Here is a 22,383-nt window from a genome sequence, read left to right on the forward strand (position 1 = left end):
CTGATGCTTTCCAAGCCTAAACTGATTCACATCCCTAGTCAGCTTTAATTTCAGAGGAAACACCAGGCTTTGAACAACATCTTCTGAGAGCCAGAGGTACCTCAGCAGGCCAGTGCCTGTATCAGCTACTCTTGTATCTTTGTCTCCCTCCAAACAGTGATCTCACTTCACCTGAAAGTTTGCTCCTGCACTGGCACAAGAAACACACATCTGCCTGTTTCTCTATGCTACCCTTAACTTTTCACCATTTTCAGCCTGCAAAAGAGGAGGCTGAGGGGAACCCTCATGATGGCCTACAGCTTCTCACAAGGGCAGCGCTAATCTCCACTCTGTGAAAGAATGACATGGAGCTGTGTCAGAGAAGAGTCAGGTAGGTACTAGAGAAAAGTTCTTTACCAGAGTTGCGGGCATGGGACAGGCTCCCCAGAGCAGTAGGCATGGCTCTAAGCTACTGAAGCTCAAGGAGCTCTTAGGCAACACTCTTAGACATAGGGTTTGAATTCCAGGTGGTGCTGCATGGAGCCAGGAGTTGGACTCAGTGACCCTCGTGCGTCCCCTTCCAACACAGAACATTCTGTGAACAGGTCATACTTCTTTACTTATACATTCAGTGACACTGCTGGTTGCCCAGGTTAGCAGAACACTGCTGTAGTAAAGGGGAAATGCAAGGAGAAAGATCAAGAACTTGTTTCAAGTATCACTGCTGCTCATTTAAAAAGAGAAGAGTTGGATTACATGAGCAGTTCCCTTTTTTTGCATCAAATCTTTTGTTGGCCAGTACTTTCCCTGCTGTTTACCTTTAAGAGCATTTGAGTTTGCATGCACTGTAGTTTTAGTGCTACTGTGCAAAAAAAGAAAAGGCATGAACATGTAAATATCACTTATAGCACTTGAACGCCTCCAGGATTAGATGCCAGGACTGGAACGCTGACCCCAGTTGCCAGGAAGGGTTCCTGAGGGGACTACAGTCCTAATTGCAAGTCCTTACGAGAAGCTGTGATGTAACTCTTGGTAGTCATCATAAAATTAAAATAATAATAATAAAAATTCAGAACTTTCTGATGTGCACAGGAATCTACAGTAGAGCACCTTTACACTGGGTAACAGTTTCACTGGCAATGTCTAATCACAAGAAGAGATTAAGCCCAGGGATCTATCAACATGGTTGCAAATGAGCGTGCCAAATTGCATGCTCGTAAGCAGGTCACTTGGCAAAATGAAAAGAGGCTTCACATACAGAGCATCCTGGAAGTCCAGAGCTTTCCACTACAGAGCTCTGAAGTTAAAACTTAAAGGCAGCTCTTGCTGCAGAACCACAGACAGTGGTGCGCACTTCAGCCAATCTCTTTCCCCTCAGTCACAAAGGAGGGAAGAGCAAAGTCAGTCCATCATTTCAAGCAACAAGTAAATCAGAAGTCTTTTGTATTTGGAGCCATATTAAGGGAGCTGAAATAGCTCCCATGCCAAAGATGACACAGCACATAGAGTACATGGAGCAATTAAACTGTCTTATAAAGCACCATATGTAAAAGTAGCCTATATGGAAACCATTTGATAGACAGGTTCATTGCACAATCATGCACTGCCAATTGGATTTGCTATTTTGTTCTTTGTTTTAGTTGCTCCTCATTAAAGCATTCAGATACCGGCGCTGGTTTAGGGCCCTAGTCTCTCTTTCCTATCACCTCAAAGCTCCTTAAATGTGGCTCTGCTCCAGCCTCAAGGTTTAGGTTTGCTATCAGGTAATAGAGATACATGCACGAGCACCCCAGTGGTTCCCCATCCTTCAAAACAGGTCCCTGAGGAATTACGGCACACACTAAATCTAATCTGCCACTTCCTAACAGCTGCTGTTACACATCTGGCCATAAAAGAGGCTATAGCTGAACACCGGGACAGCACAGCAGCCAGCACGCTTTCTGCAGTCCTGAGAAGCACGTAACTGCCCTCATGGTCAAACAGCAGCTCTAACAAACTAGAGTACTGTGCTCAAATCCCTTATTGTTATATTCTGTCTGAGTAGGGATTCCAAAGCCTTCTGATCTTGCTTAACCATGGTAAAAGTTAATTAAGTACTGCATTTCATAACACTTCAAACTGATGGGTCAAGAATGCACACACGGCCAGTGCATCCAACACGCCTGCAGAGAGATCGAGTTTTTCCACTTACCCAGAACTATGTCCTTATTGCAGCCTTGGCTGAAGAACAGCTACTGGTGTGCAGCTGTAACGGAGAGCTCTCCCGCTACCCCAGCGCGGTGCTGCGGTGGTAGCGCACTGGGAGGACCATATTTAGAAAAGATGCTGGGTTTCTCCCCCAGAGCAGTGTAATTGTACGCTAAGTGAAATTAACAGCCCCAGCAAGAGACAGACATTGTCAGATTAAAAAAAAAACAGAGCTAGACTCCTACAGGGAGCAGTCTGGGCCGAAGGCATCTAGCTTTATTGCTGGGATTCATTTAATCCCTCCTTGGGAACGTAATGAAAAAGTCCCGAAGCTACGCACTTACGGGAGCGCTAACCGCGGGACGGGCAGCATAAAGCTCAGCCCGCTCACGCCTCCCTCCCTCCCTCCCGCACCCACCGGACAGCCGCACCGACGGCCGCAACCGCGCTGGTACCCAACCGAGCGCGGAGGCCCCCGGGGCTGCGCGCTCGACATGGGACCCGCCGCGGGGCTCCACCTGCGGCGCCGCCGGTGTCGGTGGGAGCGGGGCGGCTCACTTACCCTGGGCCCCGCGGCCCGGTGGCCGCCACCCTGGGGCAGATGCGCCAGCAGCAGCGCCAGCAGGAACGGGCGAGCCCCCGCGCCGCGCCAGGCCCGGGGCGGCATCGTCCCTCGGGGCGGGCGACGGAGGTGCGGCGGCGGCGGCGCGGCGGAGCTCGGCGGCCACCGCAGGCTGCTCTCCCGGGCGGCCGCCCCTGGGCCCAGCGGCGGCGCGTCCGTGGGCGGCGGGCGGTACCCCGGGTCGGCTCTGCCCCTCCCGGCGCGGCAGGTTACCCGCCTCGGCCATGGGGATGCCCGTTATAAAGCCGCGGCGGGGCGGGGCCGGCCGGCACGGAGCGGGGCGCGCGCCCATGGCAGCGCAGCCGCCGCGGGCCGGAGCCAATGGCGGGGCGCCGGGGCTCCGCGCTCCGCCCTGCTGCCGGGCGCGAGGCGGGCGGTGCAGGTTGGCCCCGGGCGGCGCGGAGCTGGAGCCGGGGGCGGCACCTGAGGCTCAGCGCCGCAGCCGGGGCAGCCCCGCGCGGGCATCGACAGCGGAGGAGCGGCTGGTCTCTCTTCCGCTCACCGGCCGCTGCCCCCCCCGTCAGCTTAAGGCTGTCAGGGAATCACAGAATCGCAGGGACCTCTGGAGGTCACCAATCCAACCCTGCATGCTAAAGCCGGTCCCCTACAGCAGGTCGCGCAGGAAAGCGCCCAGGCGAATTTCGAATATTTCCAGAGGAGGACACCACAACCTCTCTGGGCAGCCTGATCCCGTGCTCTAAACCTTCACAGTACAATTGTTTTTACTCGTGTTCCTACGAAATTTCCCGTGCTTCAGTTTGTGCCCATTACCCCTTGTCCTGTCCACCAAAAAGAACCCAGCCCCATCCTCTTGACTTCTGCCCATCTGTAAGCACTGATAAGATCCCCTCCCTGTCAGCCTTGTCTTCTCCCAGCTGAGCGGTCCCAGCTCTCAGCATCTCCTTGTAAGGGAGATGCTCCAAGCCCCTCATCATCTTTATGACCCACTGCTGGACTTTGTAAAAGTTCCCTCTCTTTCTTATATTGGGGAGCCCAGAACTGCACACAGCACTCCAGGTGCAGCCTCACCAGGTCAGAGAAGAGAACTTTTCTGCTAGGGTTCAGGGTATGACTCACCCACAGACACAGGCAATCTGCCCCTGAAGAGTCTCACTGCTTTCCCAAGCACAACAACACCAGATCACACTCACCATTGCTCCGCATTGCTTAGGACCACCTATAGGCCTTATGCAGAAGGTGATGTGATCCAGCTCTCAATTACACACCTTATACCTAGAAAACTATTCTGTGGTCAGTTCTGGTGTCTCTCAAGACACCAAGGCCCTTCAGGCTGCATGTGGGACTCAGTGTGTCCCTGCCCTCAATGGGAAGCATGGGTGCTACATCACATAACATCACATAGGTGCAGCCCTGGGCAGGACCAGGGAAAATGGAACTGCATCTGTGGGCAAGACCTGGGTAAAAAATAAGAGTTGCCTGAAGAGGCTGGATCCTGCCCTCAATGCAAGTCTGATGGATCAGCTGATGAGAGAAGCAGTGCTGTGGCAGTGCAACGGAATCTGGCTGTACTTGGAGACATGAGATGGAAACTGGCTGTATTTAGAGACCCTGGGCAGTGGTGGAGGACAGTGCCAAGCCCCTGTCCATCTGTCAGCTGAGAGACAGATATTCCTCAGGAATCCCTGCATTTGCATCCAGTCCTTCATTTTTGAAGGACAAGCGTGGGTTTGGTTGCAGGCATTTCATGTATTAATGTACATGAGAGGCCATTGCAGTGCACATAGCAGTGATAATAGCTTTTGGTGGGACAGTGTCCTCCTGCTCTTTTGGAAACACGAGACATGTAGTTTCTTCATACAACATATTTAGTTTTCCTTACTCAATGGCCATACCAGAGCCAATACTTACACTTGTAAAAATTCCCCAGAGTGTATCCGCTAGGTATGGGGAGGGGCTGCTACGCCCACACCAAGAACCTCGTTATACAGTAGAAGTCATATAATTCTGGCATCTTATCAGAGCAAAGCAGAGTGTTTAGCCATAGCGGTTGCTTTAATCTTTCCTTTTTTTTTTTTTTTTTTTTTTTTTTTTTTAAATATGTATTTTAAAACGTCAGTACGCAACATTTTGTCACTAGCCTAGGCAGGATAAGTCGTTTGTTACTCACACGGATCTCTGCCAGTATTCATTATTCTTGGCTTGCTGATCTCTCTGGAGCTGCAAACACAGCGCCCCACACAAGCCTACTGGTGTACCTTAGTCCTAGCCCTCACCACTCTTTGCTCTCCCGGTCCAAAACTTTGCCAACTCTGCTTCAGCATAGCCTGCGGTATCCTCTGATTTTCCATTTCAAAGTCTCTCTGATGCACACCTGAAATTCTGCCATTCCACATGACATGAGCAGAGACTTTGAGGGGAAGAGGTGGAGGAGAGCTGGGAAATCTGAGTGTCCTCATGGACAAGTTATACCACTGCACACCTGGCACCTGTGGAAAGAGGCAGAATCTAGCATAGTTTTGTTGAGGTGGGGATCCAACCACAGCATGAAGTACTGCATCACCTCAGAGTTGAGTCTTGGTTAAATTCCACTCCAAATAACAATATCTCACTTGCCTGCAACTCCTGTCTCCAATTTGTAGGGAGTTTTATTTGCATCTGATCTACTTGTGATGCTCTCATGTATACTTTACTACTTGCACTTTAAATCTGTCTATATTTCTTTGGTGTATTTTCCACAGATACACTCATGGACACCAGGACTTCTCTGCTAAATAAATGTTCATTATCTTAATGAAAATAAATGACAGTTCTCCTGATTTCTAATAGAGAGTACCAGCCATACCAGACACCTAAGTTTCAGTGCCTGCATGGCCTTGACAACAGCCATGTCAAACAGCTAGTAGGAGTTGCAGTGAAGGCCAGAAATCCCCAGTAACTGAATGCTTTGACGACTTTGTGGCCAAAAGTTGTATATAACCATGAAGCATGCATCAGCCTTGACAAATATTCCCATAACCAGCTGTTTCTCTATAACGACACATATTTTCTCTGTGAAGAGTAACCGCATTAGTGCAAAAACTAGAGCTGAAGGGACTCCACAGCCTGGCTACACAACCATTAAATGTCACTCAGCGGTACTGAACCCAACAGCCATCCAGGAGGATGTTCAGCCACATGTTAGAAGCACCAGCAGAGAAAGTAACTTACTTTGTTCAGTGGTGAATCACATTAACTGCTGGAAATTAAGCTCTTCAGCTAACCTGGTATATGGTAGGATGTGCCTGTCATCAGTGGCATGGCAGAGATGCCATGCTGATGAGCCAAGAGGAGGCTATTGTTGAGGCACCCAGTGCCTCTTGTGCTTGGACTTCTCCCTGCCATCAACCTAAGGCTGCAGTGCCAAGCACTGTGCTGGCACAGTGCCACCTCAGTCATGGGTGTCTCACCAGCAAAGAACTTGCCTAGGGTGATTAACTGAAAACTACAAAGAGAGAGGGGCACAGAATGAGTAGTTGTTCTTCATGTCTTCATGGCAACCAAGGGCCAGACCCAACATTCAGATGCTGCTGAGCCAGATGCGAGCCCAACTGTAATGAATTCAGCTACATGATGCTGCAGGAGGTAGCACTGAGACCGGCACCGTTGGGGCTTGTTGCGTGCAGCAGGTACAGCCTACAGCTTGCACTGCTGAAGATTTACCCCAGCATGTGCCCATATGTGTTGGTGATTAATATCTTGTTGCCATAGTGCACACATATCTCACGCACTGCCGCAAACCCGTGGCACAAGATGCATATATTGGTGGTCTTGACAACTGTTCAGGGAGAAACGTTTGATTGCCACGACTATTTGTCTTTGCTTCTACATGTCTTGTCCTCGGATGAGATTCAGAAGATTGCTGTCCTATTTTGAGCAATACTGGCACCACAACAGAGCTGTCATGGGATCTGCCTGCCACAGCTTCCATCAAAGAATATATCCTCTCCTGCAGATACTTAGCAGAAATGATTACTCACATTTTCAATAAAGAATGCATATGAACTAACCACATTTAAGGAATCAAATTAATGCTAATGTTTCTACCCTAAGTCTACAGATGCTACAATCACTTCTACAGCAGGCCTCAATTTAGCTCCTTTTTGTCAAAAAGAAGTAAAGAGGAATATGAGGGATTTGCCACAAGTCTGATTTGTTGTTAGTTGTAACAATGCAGAATTTAGAGCTATATTTTTGTACATTATTTCTATCAAATAGCATGAGTAATAATATTTCAAGAATTGTCCATTCTTGCCAGGGCAGGATTGCTGAGACCCACAGCAGCGAAAAATCCTTTTCTTTTACACTGAACCTCTGCAAATCTCCATAAAGGCAGCCTGGAGTAAAGACTGAAGGGCTACATTTGAGCGCACCCATAAGCCAACGTAGGTTGGAATAGAAGCCACAGGATGACAGTCTGTGCAGTCAGCCTAAAATTAGGTAGGTTATCGTTTCCCCAACTGTCTCGATACAGGTTGAATACTGGGATAGTGGGAGAGAGAGAATACAACCTTTAGGTATAAGAGTCTGGAAATTTAATGAAAAAAAAAAAATTACTGGATTTGGAAGTACTCAAGTTCCAGCACATGGCAGTGTTGCAGTACCATCCCACTGTTAGCATGGCTGCTAACAGCACTACCCCTTGTAGAAGCACATTGCCTCTAACATGTCTTGGGGTGGACTTGCTGGATTATATCAACAACAAGAGTTTCAATTTCTTCTCAAAGCTAATTATCTGCATGTCTGATTGTAACAGAAACCCTGACAGTAAGCGTTCTGTTGGGCTCTTCATCCTTGAAATCTTGGCAGAATATCTGCCAATATTACTCACTAATACATGAACAAAGAGCTTTGCTAAAAATATGACAAGATAGCAAGTATTTTTCCATGAAATTCATCTAGAGTCCACTACTTTATTCATTATACTTTACATAGCAATTCTGTGTGGATCTTGTCTCTGGAAAGTATATCAAATTGCAAGAGTCCTGGTTGGAATTCTTTGATTTGCAAACAAACAGCTAATAGTTTTCCTGGTCACTCCCTATCACTGCCAAGCCTTCCCCTCTCACCAGTTCCCGTCTGTCAGCTCACACTCCCCAGCCATACCTTCACACCCTTTTGCTATTCCACCATCAGAACAGGTTGCTGACCATACACCAGTCTTATTATGCAACGAATAAATAAATAAATAAATAGGAATGCAACTAAGTGCAAGATGCAGTGAGGCCCATTTGAGCTACAGTAGTATTTTTCACAGTCCTGAAGCACATGCCTATTTTAAGGATGGAAACCCCACAGTGACCAGACTGCTATTAGTACGTAACTTGCCAAGTACTTGAAAATAGGGATGTTCTTTTTTAGCCATTTTACTCCTACTGAAGTTTTGCAAATTCTAGGATATAAAGTTGAGAATCCACGCGAGGCCAGTGCAGCAATTTTAAAACATTGATATTTATGTGGCACTGGAAAATTAAACGAATCTTCCAGTAATCTATCCCCAGATTTCTAATGTTCACTGCATACTTATTTGAATTTTGTGAAGTAAATTAATATCACTTCAGGCTCCAAAAGGAATGCCAATCAACCATATCTTTAACCTTTATAATCTTTAAAAGTACTCAGGAACTTGCCAATTTTTTTTTATTATTATTTTTTTTTATTTTGAGTCAGCTATGAGATTGAAGTTGGGTTGGACTCCATATGGAGTCCAGAAGTGAGGAGCTCTGTTCCAACCTCATTTATCAATCTTATCAAGGCAAGGATTCTTTCTGCTCATCCTGTCTACCTGGGTGGGATAGACAGAAAGTGGGTGGGGAAAGAAATACCTCAGCACTGAAATTTTGAGGACTGGGTACTCTGGGCTGCAACTGCCAAGGAGAGCAAGTGGTGAATCTTTCCTGTGTGAGATCTAGCTGTCCACATGGTGTGGGCTCACCATTCAAAGTGTAAAAGAAGTGGGAAGGGACCATGTCAGGGCACAAGGAAGGCAGGTTCTCTTGCCTGACCTTCACTCCGTGCGATCCCCCAGTGGGGCAAACAGAAGGAAAAAGAGGAGGAAGCAGCTGAGGATCAGGCCCTGTGAGCACAGCGAGTCATGATATTAGGATGATTTTTTTATTTTATTTTATTTTTGTCACTTGGGCACAGTTATTTGTCTCATCAAAGAGACGCTTAGACAAACGGATTCAGGTATTTTGTGTCACAGCTTTATACCTACTCATCTACCCTCCTCCATCAACAATCCTTATCATCAGTAAACTCAAAATCAGAAGTGTGTCTTAGATGGCATGAAAGCATCCCAGAAACATATTCCAGCAGAGAAGCCTTGGCTTCATGTTAGACATTCTTTTTCTTCTGAACTGGGGAGCGAAGTGGGTGACAAAACAGCAGGATATAAGCCTAAGAAGCCTTGATCCTACAGTTTTTCCATCAGGGCCAAGAGTAACACTTGTTATCAGACAGGCAAAGTTTGTTTTTTCTTTCCAACCAGTTTTTTAGCACTGATTTAAGCTTCACACTGACACCAGCAAAAACTGCACTTAAATCACAGCCTTGAGAACCAGCAACATGTATCCAAAGCTGAGCAGAGTTCAAACCTCAGCCGTGAGCTGATACAGAGTCTTTTCTGTTTTAAATTGCCCACCCACTCACTATTCCCAGCTGCCGAGCCACATAACATTCAAAGACCACACACAAGGTGCAAGAGCAACAGGGGCCTGTTGAAAATTAAAGCGCAGCAGCTTAGTTGAGAGGATAGGCTTAAGCATTGCTGCCTAGAAAATGGGGACAAGAAATGAAGACGGAAGGGCAGAGGGAGACCATGGGAGATCCATACAGAAAGTGATGAGAATCTATACTAAAGCATGTTTTACTGAAATTTTCTACTCTCAGCTCACTAATAAGGGAGGGACAGAGCTTCTCACATGAGCACAGGCAAGAAGCAGCTCAGAAAAAGAGGTGATGCTTTCCAGAGGCTAGAGATGATGCTAAGATCCCAGGGTTTGCTCTCAGCCTGACTGCTGGCTTGTTGAAAGGACCTGGAGCCAGTCAAGAAGCCTCTCAATGCCTCATTTCCCCCTCCTGACCTAGTGTCAAGATCTGTAAGAGCCTCATGTGTATGTTGTGCAAAGTGATTGCCCGAGATTAGCAGTACAGCTATCTCCCACGGCCCCTGACAGACAGTAAAACCGCCAAAGACCTCTTCTTACACTTCTCTTCAGTGATGCTGCTGGATGGACCTTGCTCTGAAAAGCACTCACGTGGATGCTACCTGCTAGTTCCACTCGTTCCTTCTCATCATGTTGAGAGCACATTACTTTGGAAAATTAGCTTTGTGATCCTGCTTTGATGACATTAAGGCAGAAAGGGGCCAGCATCACCGCACGTTCTGTTGTAGCACCTCCACATCTGGAGAAGAGCTGGCCCTTGGGCTGAAACCCACAGGGTCTGAGAGAAACTGGGAAAAGTCAATCATACCCTCCAAGTATCTGCTCAGATGGCAATCTTTGCCATGATTTTGCACAGAAAGAGACTGTTCACTTCCAAGAGAACATTTTTAAGTTTTGTCCCATTGCTTCTATACATAACGAACGTGTGTTTGTGTGTTTATACATCAAGATTTTGCGCTTAGTTGCTAACCAAAGCAAAATACTTCAAGGCTGAGTCAAGCTGTACTATAAATGTGGGCTATTCTGCCCATCACTAAATGAAACTGCTTCACCGCTGAGACAAGGCAATGTTGTAACAGCGCGCAGCCGCTCGGAACAAGAAACAACGAAGGTGGTTTCTAACAGAAAGTACTCAGGCTGTTTGAAAAGGCAGACTGCCAGGGCTCTACGGGTATCATCCTACTCCCAGTACTCAGCTGGGACAGCGGTTCAGGGGAGATGAAAGGAGGAAAGATGAAACATAGCACGCCGTGAACTTTCTTACTGCAATTCTGATCGCTGCTAGCAAAAGCAAGTGAGCCAAGGAGGCACTGGAAGGAAAGACTTACTTGAGTAGCCCACACCAAACACTGGGACGCTGTGGGTTGAACCCAGAGCTACACAGTGCAGTCAGCATCTGGGCCTGCCACGATCTCAACTACAGCCGCAGATAGAGAAGTGCTCACGGCATTTTCAAGCTCTTGCATTCCCAGATTTGGGCTTCAGAACACATTCCACAACAAACAGAGGAAAAGATGCTGATACCGAAGTTGCAGTAACTAATGCTTTTGCTCTTAATTTTGCTACATGCTAAAAAAAAAAAAAAAATACTTAAACGTACAAAAAAAATACAGGCATACATGTGTACCACTTCTTCCTCCTGACCCCTGTCAGAAACTCAGTGCAGGAAAAAAACCTTCCAGCAATCGCCTGCAACCAGCATTTTGAAATATCCTACTGTGATACATATCAAACTTTTGCTTTTGATTGATAGACTTTGCAGGGGAAACACGGCAGAACAGATGTGTGTGCATGGGTATCATCAAATGAATTTTAACGCTCTTTCTCCCCCCTCTCCCACCCACACGCTTATAAAGTTATTCTGGAAGACATGAGAATCCTAAATTATGGGGGAGGGGAGACTGGGGATTAAGGGACATCTGAAGAAAGTAGTATAAAATTGCACTGAAAGCAAAAATCCTCCCACCATAACCTACCCTTGTCCACCCCTGTGTCAACAAATATGCAACCAATTAATGTAATTGCAGAGTTATTTATGGTGCACAGGAAAGTGTAGTCAGGGACCCTGAGAAACAAGGTTGCAGGGATAGAACGCCTGGGCTTCCCCCCCACCCCCCCTTCTTTGCAGATGTTTAAGTTGACTTGTGGTATCCATGTGTCTCATAACCAAGAGCCTGTCTACTTCGCAGGTGTTGCTTGCTCCATGGGGGTGGGTAAAGTGGATGAAAGGAGACCTGGAAAAGAGTTGGGGTCTTCTGATTTCAAACTGTGACCCAAATATATGGGTTGTTTTTAGATATTCTCCGCCTTCACAGCCTACAAAAGCCACATACTTAATCCCTTCAGATGACCCTCCGACAGCACCAACAACATTTGAACACAACAGGGAAAAAAAAATTCTTAACTCCATGATTTGATTGTTCCGGGTGACAGTTTTGTTACTGTTCAGTGCCCTGCACAAGAGAGGTTTTAATTAGAGCTATTGAGTGGTTTGAATTGGCACAATTAGGGTCAGCATTAATGATTGCTGCATGTGTTCTTTTGAACAGTAAGGGCTTTTTTTTGCCCACAGACAGGAGGGGGTAGCAGCTAATGAACTAGGAGAGTGCAAATTATCTCTGCAAAGCTGGGGCAAGTGTAATGCACACTGGGGATGGAGCAGAGCAGGAGGAGAGAGCTTAGTTTGTGGAGCTGATGCAAAAACCTCCCAGCACAGCTGCTTGCTATTCAATTCCTTGGGTACCGAGGCTGCAGGGAACACTGACAGAGATGTGTTCCTTGCATTGCTAGGGAGCCAAAACACATGCAGTGTTTTCTTACTGTGTAATATAAATATAGTTATAAAAGGAGGTGGGAGAAATGCTGCAGCCTGTTGAAACAAGGCTCACGCAAAATGTCACTCCCTTGAGTAGGCTTTACCTACTACCCATTCACTTCAGTAGGATTACTGGATCAGTTGAAAGGAATACAGCCACATAAGACATATATTTGTGTACAAGCACTCCTCCCATGCATGTGTAGAAACACTTCCCAAATTCTCAGACATTCCCTAGCTGCACTGAAGATGGATGCAAGAGTCACTCATGTATGACAGCTCTGCCAAAGGCTGCCCCCACAGCACCTGCAACTAGACTTAATGAGAGGACTTCCTGGGGCAGATCAGTGGCCAGCCAAGGGCTATAATTTGCCTGTGAGATAACCTGAGCCACTTGGCTCACAAGGATATACAGAAAAGCTCCTGGGCTGTAGAGGAACACACTACCATGCCACTCCAGCAGAGTCAGAAGCCTTCTTCTCCCTCAGCAGCAAGTTGGAGAAAGGGCAGGGAGGCGACAGTGACACCAGCCTTATAGGGTGAGGACTGGCCAGCTGCACAGAACCTCACTGCTCTCCACCATGAGCAACAAGACAGCCATTCTCTGCTTAGAAGTGCAACACATCTCATTTAACTAAGGGAGGGTGGCTTTCAAATGACTGGATGAGTCCTGATGTTCCTTCCACCTGGCCTCCAGAACAGAGGCTCCTACCAGTGGTGCCCTGTAGACCTACTTGGACCCGGCAATACCACTGCAGTCAGATGCCAGCGTTGGTCTCTTTTTGTCTTACCTGTGTAAGTCAGCAGGTCCTCTATAGAACATAATCTCTGTTTACCTGCAGTAGTGATCTCTCCTGAACAAAGATGGAGATGCATTGTCAGGCACCATGAATCAGAAAAGAAGTTGCTTCTTTCTTTAATAAGCTGAGCTAGCTGGCAGAGCGGAACAGGAGTAGCACATACGTACATACTGTCAGAAGACTGGCTCCCATACATTTTTCACAAAACAATTTAAGCCAAATTTTCTGCAGCCATCCCAGAACCTGGCCACCAACAACCAACCACCCAAGTTTTTGAGGCCGAGCATTTGTGCCAAGCAAGGCTGCACACCCCACTGGTACCTGTGTTTGCAAAGCAGGCAAAGCTTTGTGCTCCACTGGCATGGAGAAGCTCGGTAAAACCCTGGGCGTGCAATCTCAGTTGGGAACTAGCCAAATACTTCACTGCTCATCTATGTGAAAGAAGACAAAGGTGCTCAAAATATGGAGGGGATAGGGCTCTTTGGTGTGGTTAAGCAGAGCAGAAGTTACTGTGTATTTCTGTTTGTAGGTGTTTCAAGGTGTTTCAGTGCCTCCCTCACTGAAATAATATGCTTCTATTTAAAAAAAGGTTTCTCAGTTTTTTTTTTTTTATAATGTGAATTATATTATTTAATTCTTTGCTTATATTCTGAGTCCTGATAGAGCTAAAGTTTAACCTACAGCATAAAGATTAACCAGCCTTGCTTTGCAACCCATTTGCAGCCAATAATTGGATAAAGTTACAGCTCTGACAGCTAGGAGATGGCCTCACTTCATTCTTGATGGCAGAAAACTCTGACCTAAAGTAGACACCCTCACCTCAGGTGTGAGTTACCTACTCATTTGTCACATCTGTGGCTTTACACGTTCTCTATTACACCTTCTCTCTGGGGTGCTAACACCCAAGACAGATGAAGGCTCAGCCCGTGGAGGCCCTGCCTTCTCCCTTGCAAGACACAGGTGCTCCAGCCTCCAGGACATTACGTGCTCAGCTGCATCAGACAAAGGTCTGCTGTTGCTGGTAGGAACCAGGGTGCAGAGGAAGATGCAAGTGAGATTTGCAGGTGAGAGCAAAGCTGTGGGCACTGCTGAATCAAAGCCTGCTGGGGCACAGCCCCCTCAGCATCCAGCAGCACAGCTGCAGGTGGCCTCATCTCATCTGACAGCCTTGAGGAGAGAAGATACCTCCTGGACTGACTGGAAGGACTCAGTTCCACTGAGGCTCGGCAGAAAAGCAGAGCTGGAGAGCCAAGGGAAAGGCAGAGACACAAGGAATGTCTCACCAGGGCTCAGCCCCTTTGCAACTGACTGCTTTCACCTCCACTCCCTGAAGTCCATCTCATAAGTACTTTGACTGTTCCCACGTCCAGCGCTTTGGTTTGGGCAGACATCCAGCTCTGCTTAGCAGATCCAAAATGACAACTCACACATTTTTGGAGGTGTGAAAGAAACAACCAAGCCGAACTATTCCTCCACCCTCAGGGTACTAGAGGTGATACCATAGACTTGCCAAGGAACAAGCAAGGACATCCACAAACATTTCACGACCACCTTCTTTGTTATTAAACTGCTATGGGTTTTCACATTAGCTGGAAAGCAAAACATACAACTGCTTAGAAGTGACCCCCACCTTAACTTTCTTTCTGCATGTCCTCAAAAAGTTGGGCCCCCAGAGACGTTTCAGTGAAGGTTTGGATTTACATAGTCAAATAAGTGTACTAATAGTCTTCTTATGGCTTACCTACAAGCAAATCACACTGCAGCCTGGAGGACTGCAGATGGTAAAAGCACCACAGGCAAAGCATCCAGGCCCTGGCCTGACACTAAGCAACCCAAGGAGGCCATGGGAGATCACAGGATATGACAAATGGACATTTGAATGTGAGAGGTGATTCCCTGAGAAGCTGTGAAAAGTTTCAGTCAGCCCTCATGGTGCTGCCTGAGTTTCTCAAGTGGTTAAGGGGAACATATATGAGAAACTACTGAACCATACAGATAGCTGGATAGCCTCAAGGGCATCCTGGAAAACAGGACTTCTCCAGGCCAGTGGACCTTGTACCCATACTAGTAACAGCAGATAGGGCTGAGATAACCTAGTTAGCAGCATCAGAAATCCAAAAGTCAGGTGAACACCTGGACTGACAGACAGGCTAGGCATCCCAGCACCACTGAGTTGGTATCTATTCCAGGCCTGGCATCATTAGCAACTGCCTCATAACAGGTGGCATTCTATTCTTCTGTTTTTTTCAGTTCAGTTAATACAGATAAATTCTTGAGACAGAAAAGCACCTTCCAGCTCAGGCTCTACACCCAATAAAAGTGTCTTCCAGGAAGATAAATTGCACCAAGAAATCAGAACTGCCCAGTGCAGGCATGGGTCAGGAGAAGCAGGATACCCAATGAGCCTCCCTGAAAAGCGGCGCTTAGCAGTTCTGAAAGCACTCCCAGAAGAAGCTGTAAACGCAGACTTCAAAAACACATCAAGAGAAGCAAGTTACTCAGCATTTACATAATTTGAGCTCTGGCTGAAGGTTTGATACAGTTTTAGTTTTACTGGAATTTGTCAACACATCTCTAACTTAAAGGAAGATATTTTTGACTTGAAGCTCCACAGCATTTCATTAATTGTCACTCACATCACCCATAAACCAGCGATTTGAGCATTTTATAACCTCTCCCCATTGGTTTTTGCCATACCACCACATTGCTGTGCTGCAGCCAGACCAGTGCAACTTGCAAGCAGACCAGCTGAACTAGAGAGATTAATGACCCCCCAGGGACAAAGCTGCAAGACATCTCTCCTTTGCCTGAATATTGAGCAATGAATTTCCTCTCACAGCCTTTATACCATATCCCCACTTGTGCTTCCCCTCACATGTCCAGAATCTGTCTGAGACCTGGACCTTGCCTAGAGAAGCCATCAGCCCTGAGCTCTTTCTCAGCAGAGACCGCTCTGTCATTTTGGAGCTCCCATCCCAGTCCCCTGCTGAAACCTCTTCTGAATGTAACTTGTCCTCCAGCCTTGCTACAAAGAAAATAAGTTACTTAGAGTCTAAGAGCACTTTGGAGAACTCCAGCGTTACAATGACACTGGCAGGGAGCTGTAGGAAGGACCTGAAGGCACGGCTCAGGCAGCACACAGGTCTGCCATGAGTTAAACTTGAAAAAGTTAACCTTGAAAAAGGCCAGCTTTTGCCTTTAAAAAGCAGCAAGAAAAATAGCAATATGAACTACATGATAGCTTAGGAATATCAATTCTGATGTACACTGCTCAGATTTTTCTAAGTAAATCCATCACTCAATCCACATTCACAACAAGCTGATATGCAAGAGTTTTTGCAGTTGGGAAGGGCTTTCCACCTGCTCCACTAATTTGCAGAGGTCACAGTACTCAGCAGCCCAGCTCCTTCACCTGCACCCCAACCCAGTTCTGCTCACTGAGGCACATCCCAGAGTCCCAACATGCACTGATTTCTCAGCAAGCCTCAGAATACTTGTACTTATTGGAGATCTTACAAGAAAGAGGGATTTGTCACTAAGGCAGTGTACTTCATATGCAATATCAGTGTAGAACTGTGTTTTAAATTTGTTCAATGAGGATTCTGTAAAACAGCACAAGCAGCCACAAGCCAAGCACAGGCACGACTGCACAGAGCTCAGGTGCTGAGAAAGAGCAGTACTACAACAAATGCAACACCCTTTCCTTAAAACTGAAAGTATCTTAAAATTCGTCTGAGGCAACAATTAACTCTTCTGAAAAGATTTCACGTTTACCTTAGCAAGAAGAGACACTAAAGAATTACCTTGAAAGAGCTAACATACACAATTCACAGGAAGAAATACCTTTCAGCATCAGCTTTCCTGAGTGTTTCTAACCCCTGAGAGGTGGGAGAGTCTGAGTAGCACTCAGTAGCACTGAGCACCACATCTGAGAAGAGATATCGGTCAAGCAGACTGTAATGTGAAGTCTGCCTCTCCTCCCACGTTAAGTGCTGTCCTTCCTTGTATATCACTCTCTTAAGTGGAAAAAAAATGCTAACCTCAACTGCTCTCTGCACTTAGATCTTGCATTTGGATGCAGAGGGCTGGAGCAGGAAACATAATTTAAGAACGCCTAGCCTCATGCTTAGTAAATTGGGCCCATTATGCAACCCCCTGTCTGTATGTATCACCTTACATATAGAGTACATACTGATGAAGAGAGATCTTTGCATGCTGAATAACATCCATATGTTACCCAGGAGATATTTCCTGTTCCTGGTGCTGCTGCGTCATTAATTTTCCTGCTTGTTTTGATGTTCATCTCATGAGAGAAAGCATCTAGAACTATAAAAGCCCCAGCCAAGAAAGAGTCAGTAATATAAACATCATCAATATTTATGATGGACACCAGAGAAAATTATTCCACGATGCAATGCCTTGTTTCCCACCTAGCTCGGTTAGGGCTAGGATGCCTCAAAGTGCTCTTTCTGCTGCAACTCCCGACCAGCCTCCCCCAAGCACCTCGCAGCACCGAGGATTTTCTGTTCCTTTAACAGTCCCCCAGCCCGCCAGACTTCCTCCTTTCATAGCCCCCGGGCACTCCCCCCTCTCTCCCCCAGGGCTAGTTAATATGTGCCAAATCCTGACACCCTGAATGGTTTCCCAACGCTGACACTAATCACGTTTTCAGGAGCAGGTCAGCAGTGAAGGAGCTGAAATTCGTGTGAAAAAGTCCCCGGGATGGCCCCGGTGCCTCACACCTGCGTGCCCTATTCATCTGCACTGTTTACACATTGTCATCCACAATTAATTCTTTCCAGGGACGCTCCACCGCCTGCCCTCCCGTTGCACAGGACCCCATTTGGAGCTGTTGTGTCTGTTAAATTGAGCATAGGGTGCTGTGATTAAATTAAGTTTTGTGGTGCTCTCTCTCTCCCTCCCCTTCTCTTTTCCCTCTGCTAATAACGATGCCTGATGGACGATTGCTGGCACTGGGATAAGAGGTAATTACGGGCTCTGTAAGTAGGGGAAGAAAAGTTTATATCTGGAAATGTGAATGGGGACATCTTTGCTGGCTAGCCAACGTTGCCCTTGGTGTTAGGTGGGAACCTCAGCCCCGTGCAGCATCTACAGCATGAGGGGGGAATGGGGCTAAGGCTGGCCATTGGCAGAGTGAAACTCACATTAGAGAGCCTCTATGCCTTGGCCCAAAAGAGAGTTTTCTTCAGCAAGTGCCATTTGCACTGCTGCAGTACAGGAGTGCTTGGCCCACGCAGCTCTGTTTGTGCATCTGTATGGCATGCATCGGCAAAGTTGCTCTTCTCTCAAGTTACTGTACCCCAACACCAGGAGAAATTCCTTGAGTTAAGGGCTGCCAAGTCATGTCCCCACAACAACACAATTCTGCATCATGAGGCAAAACACAGAATGGGAAAAACTCATAGGAGGTAAGGAGGAGGAAAATATGAGAAAACAGGAATACAACTAGCTTTATCAGTGTACAAGTTTGTAAAATACCAATGAGGCAGCAGCATTTTTGCTAAATGTTTTGCTTGTGTGTGAAGTGGACAACTGTTTTTTATTACTGGGATGTCTGCAAAATCAAAGAGCCATTTTTGCTCAGAACAGAAAAGTGCAGAAACTCTGAGCAAGCTGAGCTGGGTGGATTTGGCTTCACGCCTTACCTCAGCCACTCACAGGACTTACTGCCACACTTCTGCTGCAGCCCTCTGGCACAGCACGCTTAGTGTCACTACAGCAAGAGGAGCAGATCTTGGGCCCTTCCAGCTAGCTATGGACATGCTAAAAAGCAGCCTCTATTTGCTGTTGCAATGCTAGCTCACATCAGACAAAAAAAATAGCTAACAATCAACTTAGATTCTGAAGCCTCTATACAAAAGACACATTAAATTTCAAGAATTCATTGGCTGCAAACACAGTTTATACAGCTTGGAAAATGGCAGCCTTCCTCACTTTCATGCTATGCAAGAAAATTGTCCCTGCAAGAGAAAGTCTTCATGGCAGTAATTTGAAGACCAGCCTCCTCATAAACACTGCTGTAAAACATTGTTGTATGCCCATACAAAACATGCTAGAAAGCACATGCTACATCCCCCTCTAGTGCTGAACCACTACAGAGTAACAACCCAGCACTGCTGCTGCTCAATTTATCTGGAGCATAGACTTTTCTGCAGCAATTTGTAATTAAGCCCCATAAATGAACCACAAAGGTGGCTGCCACATGTGAAGGAGGCAGTCTTACTGGATGACTGCTCTGCAGCAGATGGATTCACAGGGACTGTGGAGCCTGAGATTCCTTGAAATCAATGGGGTTTTAATAACTTCTGAGCACTCACGTGAACCCAGGACATGTCTATTTGGTTTTCCAACTCTCCTTATTCATTCTGTAACTCCCACTGGAAAACCAAGCCTTACTTATCACACCTGAACAACACACATCCCAAGCGTCCAAGACACTTTGTGCAGAGCGTTACTGGGGGTAGCAGTCCTTCCACAAACACCAGCTGTACTTGTCACTCCCCCAACCAACTGCCCTCACTGCAGTCATGATCCTACAGACCTTACAAAGGGAAGAAGCCCACCACCTTCCCACGAAGCAGCCCCTCAGATGGAGAAGATAAGCTTTCAGTGGCTGCCTATACCCTATTGCCTCAGCCCATCCCAGTACTTGCACTTACCAGGACAGTCAGGCTCCACACCAAGGTCACATCAGCTGTATGAGTCTCCGAAGCTCCTGGCAGCTCACACCAAAAGCATTTAGGCCTCCAGCCCTATTTCCCAAGCACGCAAGCCAGTACACTGGCCACCCCTGACTCTTCAGGTCTTTATGAAGCAGAGCTGCTCTGGGGGTCTGCACTCACCTCACACCCCGCTTTGAACCAGCCTCAGCTCGTTAGCAGATGAGGGAGGAGGTGGGATAGGGCCAACCGTCAGGACGCAGGTGGGTGAAATGTGCCCAAGCGCAGAACAGCTGAGCACAGGTCTTTGTAATGGAGGCACCTGAGCAACCCTACCTATGAAAACGTGAAGAGAAGGCTGAAATTTAAATTATTTTCCTGAAGTAAAGCTACAAGAACTCCTGATAACATAATTATGACAAGTCCTGGAAGCTGCCTACCTCCCTTTTCTCCCACTGAAACCAGCAAGAGTGGAGGACATTCAGCAAATTATACCACTCACCCAGTTCATAAACAATTTACATAAGGACGCACAGATCTGAAGTGCTATATAAATACATACTAATCAATCATTAAATAATTAAGATAATTCCTTCTTTCTTCTCTGGCACTCCCAAGATGACAGACATCCCTATAGCAACGGAGTGGCCGTGGCAATGCACACTTGGCGAGGTGATGCTAGTGAGGACCTTTGCTCTCCAGCCCTCCAAAAGTCACGCAGGGCAAGCGGAAGGGGGCTGTGAGAGGTGACATGCAGGAAGGAGGCTTTCAATTTTAATGGAGATTCTTACGATGACAGTCTATGCAAATAGGTACATGAAAGAGGAGAGGAAACAGACTGGGGGAAGGGGGAGAGAAATGAACCCTGGTTCGGATTTCAAAGCAAGGCAGGAATAATTTTTGTAGCTAAGAATAGTTGCAATGCACCTTGTTCCCCTTGGTCTCTGCCCTGCAAAATCCTTACGTTCAGGGTCTGAAATTACAGCTGGGGGGAGGGAGGCCAGTGTTCACAGTCCAGGAAACACCACTGCCCAGGCCCCGGCTCCATCACCTTTATGGCTCCTTTGTGTCACCAAAGCCAGTTCCAAACAAAGGACTGGGCCCTCTGCTTTGCAGGGCTCTTGCAGTTGTTTTGCAAATGAGATTGCTTGATTGGTGAGCAAAATCAGGGATCTTTTGAAGATGTTGCCCAGGAAAAGGGGAGGAGGGTTTCAGCCATCCCCCACAGCAAGCAGTAGGATCTGCCTGATTGAGAACGAACTGAAGCAGTTTTTAGGTAAAATTCTTCAGAAATCCCAACGAGACCCTTCAGCAGTTTCCAGAAAAGTGTGGGATCTGCCATCATTCTCAGAGAAACCTCTCTTCTTATTCCAGCCCTCTCATCCTTACTCCCCTTTGGGGCCAGCCAGGACAGAGCCCCACTCACTGGGCTCTTCTGCCTTCCCCAGATGCCTGCTTTGGGCTCTGCTCAGCCACACGGCAGGACGCAAAGTGCAAGGGACCAGCCTGCAGCCCTGGGGAGCTGACTGATGGAGGCCTTGTCGACACCTAGGCAGGCACTCGCTGGGAGACTTCCTTCTTTTTTTAATCAGAAAACAGTTTCTGCAAAACAAAAAAGTGCCTGTGGGAAGACGGGGATGCTGCGGAAAAGATTTGTGTTTTGTTGGAGGTGAACTGAAACAGAGTGCTTTGATTAAACTGCCCCCAAAATTTTTCATTTCAGTTGAGTTCAAATTCAAAATGAACTTTCCCAAAAAGGCCTCTGTTCCTTCCTGTATATGGGGCCTTGCAGCTGAGCTGCATTTACTGAGAACAACATGGATGTTGCCCAAGCCTTATGGGAGCTGGGCAAAGCTCCCAGGGAGCACAGCCCAGAGGAGAGAATGGGACCCAAACCCAAGGAAATGCACTGCCTACTTTAATGTTAAGCAGACTTACAACAAAACGTTTCATGTCAGTTCAACAAATTGAAACAAAACATTCCTACCTCAGAAACGTCAAAATGCTTCACTTTGATCCAAAAAAATGTCAAAACAGAGCATGTAGACATTTCTGAACATGACTGTTTTAATTCCAGGAAGCAATTTTTTTCTAAGTTTTTTTGCTCCAGTTTGTTCTGTTCTGGAGAACAGAAGCAGAAATTCACAATTTCACATATTCTCCTTAGAATCACTTATCACAGAGAGGACCAACATTGCCTATACACATGCACACACGAGCACCCTCACTTGCATACCCACACCAGGTACACCTGTTGCCTGTCCCCTTTCCAGACTGCTTTCACCACCCGTATAGATGTGCCATGGCCAGAGGATGCCCTTCAGCCACAGGAGATCTCAAGCATCTGGTTGCACCCAGTGCAAGCATGCTATGCTGTAACAGACAAGCAGTGGCTGTTCACTGAGCAGCTTAAGAATAGAGTGCTAAGGATGTCATCCCCACTGTTGCTGCAGAGCTCATACACAAACCAGTCCTCTTCTCCCAGCCAGGGCAGGTACAAATTTTGGTCTAACCTGTTTCAGACATACAAAGTAGAGTGCCAATGAGAACTGTTTGAATAATCCCTTCTTTTGGGGAGCAACTTATAAGAGTGACCATGAAAAAAGAGGGAGGTGGGTGGGAATCTGACAAACCA

The 22,383-nt window shown here is 46.9% G+C and overlaps 1 protein-coding gene across 6 annotated transcripts in view; it reads right to left on the reverse strand.

Moving 5' to 3' along the window:
- SMOC1 (SPARC related modular calcium binding 1) overlaps positions 1-22,383 on the reverse strand; it is a 165,946-nt gene that overhangs the window by 128,463 nt on the left and 15,100 nt on the right. For 5 of the 6 annotated variants that reach the window (XM_048949786.1, XM_048949784.1, XM_048949782.1 and 2 more), the window contains exon 1: positions 2,729-2,868. The exons of the other annotated variant lie outside the window; for it this stretch is intronic. In XM_048949786.1, coding sequence (XP_048805743.1) covers positions 2,729-2,833 — 105 coding nt within the window. In that variant the 5' untranslated portion in view covers positions 2,834-2,868. Of the gene's footprint in view, positions 1-2,728; positions 2,869-22,383 lie in introns of those variants that run through there. 6 annotated transcript variants of the gene reach the window in all.

Source organism: Lagopus muta, chromosome 6 (assembly GCF_023343835.1).
Source record: "Lagopus muta isolate bLagMut1 chromosome 6, bLagMut1 primary, whole genome shotgun sequence".
Taxonomy (NCBI): Eukaryota; Metazoa; Chordata; class Aves; order Galliformes; family Phasianidae; genus Lagopus; species Lagopus muta.